General features: G+C 32.0%; 1 protein-coding gene across 1 annotated transcript; it reads right to left on the bottom strand.

Annotated features, from left to right (window-relative positions):
* Positions 1-199: 199 nt before the first annotated feature.
* Positions 200-6,639, bottom strand: LOC106762516 (vacuolar protein sorting-associated protein 9A). The gene is made up of 5 exons (XM_014646480.2): positions 6,480-6,639; positions 6,244-6,391; positions 3,763-3,933; positions 1,947-2,126; positions 200-1,279 (listed from the first exon to the last, which is right to left on the bottom strand). The coding sequence occupies exons 1-5, from the start codon at positions 6,569-6,571 to the stop codon at positions 458-460; spliced, it is 1,413 nt and encodes a 470-aa protein (XP_014501966.1). The 5' UTR covers positions 6,572-6,639; the 3' UTR covers positions 200-457.
* Positions 6,640-9,990: the final 3,351 nt, after the last annotated feature.

The raw sequence follows: 9,990 nt of genomic DNA on the forward strand, positions 1-9,990 counted from the left end.
TTCACATCCAACAATACAACAAATTTGCAATATCGAGGGGAGGAGTATACATAACCAACCTCTGATTATCAGCTCCTGATTCATGATGAGTGTCCACCGCAGCTTCAACTCTCCGTACGCTGATGCAACTGGCATATTATGTTACTAATGTTAGGCCTCAGTTTTCTTTCGAATAAAATCAATTTTCAGTGTACAGGGGTTTTGAAACAAAACCACATTCAAATCTTCGCATTCTTTTTGCATCACAAAACGAAACGTACAATTTCTATTTGTTGCAGCCCTAAAATCTACTTTAGAACAATGTTACAGAGGGCATGTTGGTCATGGTATGGCCATCCCTGACACAAGGAAAGAGAGCAGCCACCACTCAAAGGATATCATATAGATTTACAGACAAAAAAAAAGGTGAAAAAATGGGGTATGTGGTGCTATAGAAAACGGTTGAAGTTATTTCTCATTACTTTATCGGGGCATCACCCTCTGGAGCAGCTGGCTCATCCTGTGACAAACCAGGCTCAATTTTTTGCTCCTCGATTGGTGAAACTTTATCCAAACTATCCTCTGTTTTATCAATAGATTCTTCTGATTTATTATTCTCATCTAGAGGTCCACCGTCTGAAGAATCTATTGTTGTTTCAGCACGGTCTTCAGAATTATTTTGGGCGGCTGGCGGCTGAGATGTAGGAGAGACACCTAATCCTTTAGAAAGAGAGACATACTTGAAAACAAGTTGTTTGTAATTATTTAGTAGGTCTTCAACATCACTTACTGTTAGATCCCCTACACTAGCAAACAAATATGGAAACTCCCCGAAAACTTCATTCAACTTGTCCTCCTTCAGGATCATATTTGCCCCTTTATTCTCCAAATCAGAGAGAGATGGAACTTTTGTCATCAGTAATTCATCTGCAAAAGCAACTTTCTTGCCTTCTGATCTTGCAACAGATGACGGAGTTCGTAGTGCAGAGTCCTTGTTATCATTCAAAGCTTTATTTTTGTGCCTAGTGGGTTCTGCTACCGGATGCTGTCCATTATTTTGATAAGGTGAACCAGGATCTTGTGTATCAACTGAAATGCCTGAAAGCATAGCACGAGCAAATTCCATGTTACTATCAAACTCAGCTTCATCCATTGAAATGGCTTTTGCATCAATGTTTGAGATGAAGGACTCAGCAGAGAGCATGTTGGTAAAATAATATGCTGCTTCAGCAACCAATCGAGATTGATGCCTAAACCTTTGTATGTACAGTAGATTTGAGTGCAGTTGTGGAGGGTTTGCCTGCATAGTATCATTTAGAAGACATTGTCAAACTGTAAAATCAAGACTGGCAGTTAACAATACAGTTTATGAGAATATATAGTTGCTCTAATGGTTAACGTTCTTTTTTACCAATTTCTGGTAGCCTGTATAAAATATAAATTTAACCTTCTTAGGACACAATATAATACTGTATATGAAGTCTTCCAAAAGTCTGAATTATCTGGCTTCATCAATTCAGTTTTAAGGAAACACTAGAATCAAATAATTTTGACAGCAAACATTTAAGAAGTAAAGGTCATACAGCTCAGCACCATGAGCAGCTCAATGAGTTTTAGAATCAGTGGAACTTTCAGGCAATATGGTCAGACCATGCTGGCTGGATCATTGCATGCAAGATGCATTTCAACAACCACGTCAAATATTTCTTTTGAAATAAGCCATATGTGAGTTTACATAACATCAATAAATTACAAGCTTAATCTGTGCGAGTCAACTTCATTAGTGAAAAAAACAAGCAAGAATGTGCATTATAGAACAAAGGAAATACCAAAATATAGAGGCACACATCCACATGTCATACTCATAATTTTATAGATAGTACAAGTAACAATAGCATCTATCAAGCAAAACTATTTCTACTTGAGAATTATGCGTGTACCAATTTGTGAAGAAACATTGAGATTACCTTTATGGTTACATAAATAAGCACAGGAAGAAATTCATCAGCTCCCGGAGGATTCTCTTTGGAAGCAAGCGAAGCATTAAGCAGCAAGTTGCTAATAACCCTGCAACAATTCAGAATACACACAAGTTTGTCCCTTGGTGCTTTGTACATGTTGATCTTCTGTAATTCTTTCTGTGCGAGCTGCCACCATAAGAATGATACGACATATAATAACATTTCTAGAAAACAGAAGTATATAAAGAATACCATGAACATGTCAAAATTGTAAATTTTAGTAGCCAAAACAAAGTAAAAACACAAGTACAAAGCGTAGGGAGATTCTTAGACGGCTGCTGCCAGCAACTAGTAAATTCCGTATTTACAACTATAGGAGTCAGTGGTGGCGTTATGGCAGTGCGGAGTGGTGCTAGACTGATATAGTATTCCAATTGCGACCATTGTGGTCGCAATAATGGCCAAATAAGCAGATTTTTGTGTGCTATAGTAGCACTACCATGATATAGCGTTCAAAAACCCATATTTCCCCTAGAACACTGTTGCTTGGGTTTATGGGGTAAATATTGCACAAAATTATTTCCTGTTTTGAACTCTGCTCCTTCACACTTTCAAGACTTCTTTCTTTCATATGTTATGTTCCTTGTTGTTCCTCTAGACTTCTCAGTTCACATTTTGCTAACTCTTATCAAATTTGTAATGTTCTTTTTGGTCAGGTTCTTCATCAGCTTTCTGTATTTTACATTGTTAGTCGTTCATATGTTCTTATTGCTCCTAGATTGATGGTGATTGCATGCGTAAGCTGACTTATTATTTATTATGAAATTCTTTAACTTTGTGTATCTTTTTAGCGTGTAGTATATGATGTTTAGTTTATGTTATAACCTTTAAAATCATGGTAACCCAACTTCTAGACAGAGTTTTTAAATCCTGGATAGCAGCTGGCCCAAATAACACCATTGTGGGATAGTCGTTATTCTGACATTTTTTTTTTCATAACTTTTATGATGTATACATACATATAACTACACAAAAATGATAAAATTTTATAAAATAAGTAATACAAAACATACAAATATTAACAAAAGTCATACAAGTTTCCAATGGGTCTATAGGGCACGCAATATAAAAACCTACTTCCTGCTATAGCATTTTCAGAGTTGTCCTCTACACATCACTATCTGAGATTGATACAATCTTTACTTATTGACTGACTACCATCTAGTAAAAGCCCAAGGATACATCGGACAGAAAACTTATTTTGAAGAAAATTTGGAGAATCAAGAACCAATGGATCTAAATTCCATTGAAATCCAAGTACGACATGCCCAAAAACTAATCAATCTAAAGGCATTGGATAAAAACATTAGTAATAAATAAGTAAAATGTGGAGAAGGAATACGCCAGCTGTTATATAATATGCTAAAACTAAATTATAAGAATAAGGATCCTTGTGATATGAACTTAGATCACATTGTTTGTGGTGCTGATGACCCAAGTCAAAAAACAGGTAGTTGGTGGGGGGTCAAGCATAGAAACTAATCAACAAGTTCAATTAAATTATGATTGAGCTATACCAAAAATGTTACAAACAATAGCATTAAAAACCAAACTACAAATACGAGAGATATGAGAAGAATTATGTAGCATTTGAGACTGATCTTTTAGCAATAATAGTAGATGATAGAAGAATTCATTAAACATAAAATACACTTAGTGTCCCTTTTTTAAGTGATAAATGTTGTTAACAAGAGGAAAATGAACTTAGATGACATAATTACATACTGTGAGCTAGGTCAGATTACTTTTGAATGGGACTCACCAACCACGATGATTCATTCTGAAATGGTGGCTTGATATCCAAATTTTCAGGTCGAACAAATTGTTGAATCAAAGCCATCTTCTCGGAAAGTTGGTCATCAAGTTTTACATCATCTGGAACTGAAGCAAATACACGAGCAAACAACTTTGTCATGACATACTTCTCAAGCCCCTGTATATGATCAAAATTCAGAGGTAAAGCAATCAGTCACTGTAGAAGCACTATATACTAAAAGAATTTAACAAGAATATAGAACAATGTTTTCTATGAAAAACAAAATGTACACAGATGCAGGAGCTAACACTCAACTCCTTACTCGAATGAATTTGTGTTGTATTCCAGGAAAACAACATGATCAATTGAAACTTATTTAACGTGCTTATAACTACCAGGGAATATTAAAGCAAAAAGAATGAGCTTTCCTAAAACGACTTTCATAAAAGAAATGGCAGATGAAGTGGAATTGAACTTGCTTATAAAAATACTTGTGTTGACTATAATATACACATTGTGCATCATCAAAACCCTCTGTTAACGTTAGGTGTGGCAGCAGTCCAAGTATTATTTACCTAATATTGAAGCTGAAAGATAACAACCTTCTATACTTTGCGTAACAAATTTTTGAAAAAAATTGTCTCACTCACTGCACACTAAGTTTAAGTGAAATTCATGCGAATGGAAATTATAGTATTTTTATTTCTTTCTGGTTTTCTCTACAACATTGGATCTCACAAACCTAAAATGAAGTATGACAGTGAGTTAGATGTCCTGGGCAAACCAGGCTTGCAAGACAATACGCACTCACAAGGGATTCAATAATAGAATAAATAAACGAGTATTTACGACAATGTAACACAAAAGAGTAAATATTAAGAAAGCTAAGGAGAAAAATGTGAACCGACAGTGAATGAGAAATTGACTTGCGTATGCTAGCATAATATTTTTAGTAGTAAACATTAATTGTTAAGTGTTGTCTTTTATGCTAAGATTGCATCAGATGATTACCCAACTTCCCAAATAAATTTCTACAAGTTAGTAGATTCTATATTGAAATTAATAGACTGTAAAAAGAACATACAGACGCCAACACCATAATTCAAAGATCATAGAAGTGTTATCAATTGGGGAAATTGAATAATCCACCATATCATATAGCAGATTGTGTCCTGGGCATATGGCGGAAGTTAGATAACAGTTAACATATATGATATAAATTATCATAGTATAAAAAATTACTTTTTATGCAGATAAAAACAAATGAATAAAAATAATCATAATGTTAAAAGTTCAATTGGCTAGAGAATTGACAGAGATGACAAGAAGATGCAAGATGAATGCTGTGATAATAAAAATAAAAACAATAATAGACAGAGTCGCCATCACGGATCCATGAAACTCCTCTGTGCAAAAGCTTTATAGTGCGGCTACATAACAACACCGTTTCAAACTAAGACATCTACATTATCCATAGCCTTTCTGAATATTTCCAAATATTTACAGTTCTCTTACGTTTATATATTATTTGAATCAATACACAATCTCTCGCCTAGGTTTTAAAGGTGAATTTGAACAAACCTTGAAACAAAAAATAAAAATAAAATGTGATTTCAAAATAAAGCTTTTCTTCAGAACCTTTTTTCAAAAACCATCTTTTTTTGACTCCTGACAGAAGTACTGGAAGAATATTTTATGATTTTGTTGTTTTCCGTTAATTACAAACGCTAACACACCGGTAAAGTTTCACCTTGGTCACCGGTTGGTCATGAGCAAATCCAGTCACGACCTTTTCGCATATGTAAGAGAAACACTGTACAATTATCCTCTCCAATACTTTCACGAAGCAAGGGGCATCCGGGACTGGGGTGCGTCAGTCGTTTGGTGTTTCCTTCTAATTATTATAAACTTAAAAAACAAGTTTTCTAGCAATGGAGCTTTTTTCTTTAAACAGGCACAAAAAAGCAGGCCATAAGATGAGAATTCAGATTGATTCATTTCCACTAGAGTTCTGGTGCTCATGAACATCTCACTCAAATTTCATGTTTTTAAGAGCTAAAATAATCATCTCAGATAATCAGGCACGATCCCAGAACAGCAATTCATTAATTAATAAGCGCTATACTGCTATTCGCAGACCCGCTACTCTTCCTTAACATTTATGCCTTATGTTCGGTATCTTCAATTCAATTCTATATTTTTTATGCATAAAACTTTGGATCTTCATTTGTGCCTTACAGAATTCATCATTATTGAGGGAAAGACCCGTAAATAGGACATGAAAGGATGAGTGAGTTGTAGCAGTGGTCGTAAAAATAACCCAATACAATCAACCGGAGAACCAACGCAGAAAATAAAACTTGAAATGTCTTAAATGTGAGGTGACAGTAGAGCAAGTTAGTTGATTAGTTACTGTAAAATTGAAATGTATCTTCATTTATAGCGAACAAGTAGAAAAAGCAAGTTATGAGTTAAGCAGAAACTGACTTCACCGGCACTTTCGAGCTCCTCTTCAGAGCAACCAGCCCAGAGTGGATGAGCCCTGAAATCCGCTTCCATTTTCGCAAGAAACGCTTGAACCAAGGCACTGTCCCTCTCGGGATCAGGAGCATTGTTCGAAAATGAAACGATAAAACTGCGAAAATCTCACTTCGTTAGTTAGGGTTCCCATTCCAAACCTAAATCGTGATCGCAATGTAAAAAGCATGAGAGCTCAGAGAAACCTTTTGATTGCTTTGACGAATTCAGCGGCGGAGGGCTGCCGCATGCGCTCGAGGAAGTCCTGTAAGCCCAAGAATACATCGGCGTTTTCCATTCTCCGCCGCCTCGTTCACACCGCCCAAGACGGAGGACGCGATCAAACACAATTATCATCTCATTTCACACAAAATCTAGACATTTTATTACATGCTTTCCCCTCTCATAATTATAATAATATATAAATAAATTCGTTTAATAATAATCATTAAATTAAATGATAATTGCACATATAAGTTTAGAAATAAACTTAGATTTAGTGCTATGCAATGAGAATTGATACAGACATTGGAGTGAAATTAAAATTCCAAGATTAGAAATCTGCATCCTAACTTTGTACCATTCTTTCTTCTTTCAAAAATTCATTGTTAGTAGGTACGTATTTAATATTAAACTAGCAATACTAATTGTTATGTGTTTTACTTGTTTGACATTAAGCTAGTAATAAATGAATCAGATTAATTTATTGATCGTGATACTTCTCCAATGATAATTTTATAATTGGATTAGTTTGAACTAACATTTTTATTTTCAATAATCAATAAAATAAATTATGATATTTCTTTTAATTATATAGTTCTCAGTTAGCTTTACGTATATTACTGTCAAAACATATTGAGTTAACGTATATATCTAATAAATGAATCATTTAAATAAAATTTAGCTCTTACTCGAATTCTTAATTTTATGAAAAACTTGGTAAATATCTCTTCGCTTATGGCTAATTTTACAATTATTTAATAATATCTTATATTTATTCTATAAAAATCTAAAAAATAATATTTTAGAATTAATAATAGAAAAATAATAATGAGATATGATTATTTTAATAATAAAAATTTAAAGTAAAGATATAATTTTTATAAATGAGTTTTTATTATCTTAAATCATATTATTTCTTTAATTTAGAGTTTTCTATTCTGTTTTTAAATTGTCTAAACATCTTTATACCTGTTTGAATATTAGAAATTGTTAGAATAATCTTTGAGACAAGTTTTTCATATCTATTCGATTGATTTTTGTAATAGAGTAAGTTAGTTTTCTGTATTTTTTCCTTAGTTTGTACATTTTTTTTTGTGTATGTGGACGGTTCTAATTTGTATGGGGATCTGAGTCTTCTATAAGGGTATTATCTATGGATTAGTAGTCTTAATAGCGTGTCATGATTATGTTTCTATTGTTTATAGGAGTATATAGGGCTTCTTATGCGTCTAAAGGTGTTTTGAGGGTTCTAAAGTTGTTTGGTCATCTATTAGGTAATGAAAGCTAATGACCTTGTTTAAATTATAGATGTGACAAAAATGGTAAATTGCATGTTTGGTTTATTTGAGTAATTTGAATTGTTCATTTGTTGTTTGAATTGTTGAGTAACCTGAATGTGTTGCAACGATTATGTGTTGTTTGAAATTATCTGAATTAATGTTGAAATGAGGAACTTAGGATTTAATTGTTTGAACAAGTTCGTATGCACTTTGGCATTAAAAATTGTTTTTAAACCAAGCATTGCATCAAGTATACCAAAATCGTAGTTTTTAAGTTTGTTGTTATATGGTGTGGCATTGAGCATAAGTTTGGTTGTGCAAGTCTGGAAGCATTTTTTATTTATATCGTTGAGCGACCATTTTAGCGAATGATTTGGCGTTAAACAGTGGTATGATACCGCTGAGCACCACTTTTTACCATAAGTTTAGAACAATTTAATTTAAGGTCGCTAAGCGAAAGAATGGTGTTGTTGAGCGAGATGTTTTGTGAGAAGAATGACATTGAGCGTAAGTAGTGTTATTGTGCATCAGTATTGTTGTTGAGTGCCACATTTTGTGAAATGTTTGACAATGAACGTCAAGATTGTCGCTGAGCACTCTCTTTTACAAGAGGTTTTGCGCTAAGCGCCAGTGTGTATGTTGTGCTTTCTTATGCTATAACTTATTTAAGATTGATTATTATGATTCATATGTATGTTCAAGATGTATGATGATGTTTTTATTTATGGAGAATATGATTTGAAGTGTTGATGAGAGAATTTCAATGAGAAATTTTGTGATGTGGTATGTTTAGTGTATGCATGACATATAGGAGGTCATAAAAGAGGTATCATGTACTCTAATAACTATTTAGACTCAAATATAATAGAATGAGTTATATGGTGAGAGGCACAGGAGGTTCTAACCAATGGACTGTTGGTCATAAGCATAAAGAGAACTAACTTTGTAGATGGTAAGGTGATGACTCCTTTGTTTGATTTTATAGAACATAAATACTACTACAAATGTATACATATATTGAAGTCATATATCAAAGATGCGTATTCAGATAATAGATTTTAGTGTTAATTATTTGTATGAATATGTGAAGGGTGGTATGTTATACATGTGTAGTGATACATTGATATATTATGACTATTGTTTGTTTTTATCAAATCTTTTGCATATTGGTTTAACCTTTCCTTTGTTTTGTTTTTTTCCTTATTTGAGATAATTACCCTAATAGTGTGAACAGATGAAAATATTCTTGCTAATCCTGTACAAGGTGAGAAGGAGACAACAACCTAATTTAGAATAACTTACGTTGTGTATAATCTATGTTATAAAACTCTTTTCTTTTAAAACTTTAGTTTATGTTATTGTGTAAATGTAACTCTCCATATATTCAAATACATATTTACGAATGACAGTAACATAATAGTTATATAATTATCTTCTCTGGTTAATTATCATATTTATATTATTTTATTTAATAATTTTATACTATTAGATGTTACATATTTAATTTTAGTAAGATAATAATTTATGGTTGATTATCATATTTATATTATTTAATAATTTTATATTAGATAAGATGTTATATATTTAATTTTGCTAAGATAATAATTTCTTGTTGATTATCATATTTATATTATTTTATTTAATAATTTATACCATTAGATAAGATGTTACCTATTTAATTTTACTAAGACAATAATTACTAAATATTCCGAGATAAAAAATAATTATAAATAAATAACCGTATACAAACTACAATTAGGAATTTATATCCTAAAATATTATAAATAACTCATTGTTACTATAATAATCCTAAATCATAAAAAAATTAAATTAAATTTCTTTTACATTATAGATATGATCGTATCCATGTATGTTGATGGAATTTATCCTTTAGATACCAAACTATTCATCCAATTAATAACATTAACTACGTTTTATTACACACAAAAAATGTTTAGATTTTAGTTAGAACATCTAAATAAATTTTGAGTTTTTATTAAACACTATAATAACACGTTGAAAACTTTTTTTTTTCAGATTCATTTGTAACTAAAATTGACTTCAAATTCCAAATAACTTAACAGTTGACAATTATTTCTTTTTCCACTTTGAATTAAGTTCAACTAAACTTTTCTTAAGTTAAATTTAAATACACACAAAATAACAAATTAATTTATTAACATCAATATATAAGACTTCATACTAAAATTACATT

This window comes from Vigna radiata, chromosome 5 (genome assembly GCF_000741045.1).
Source record: "Vigna radiata var. radiata cultivar VC1973A chromosome 5, Vradiata_ver6, whole genome shotgun sequence".
NCBI lineage: Eukaryota > Viridiplantae > Streptophyta > Magnoliopsida > Fabales > Fabaceae > Vigna > Vigna radiata.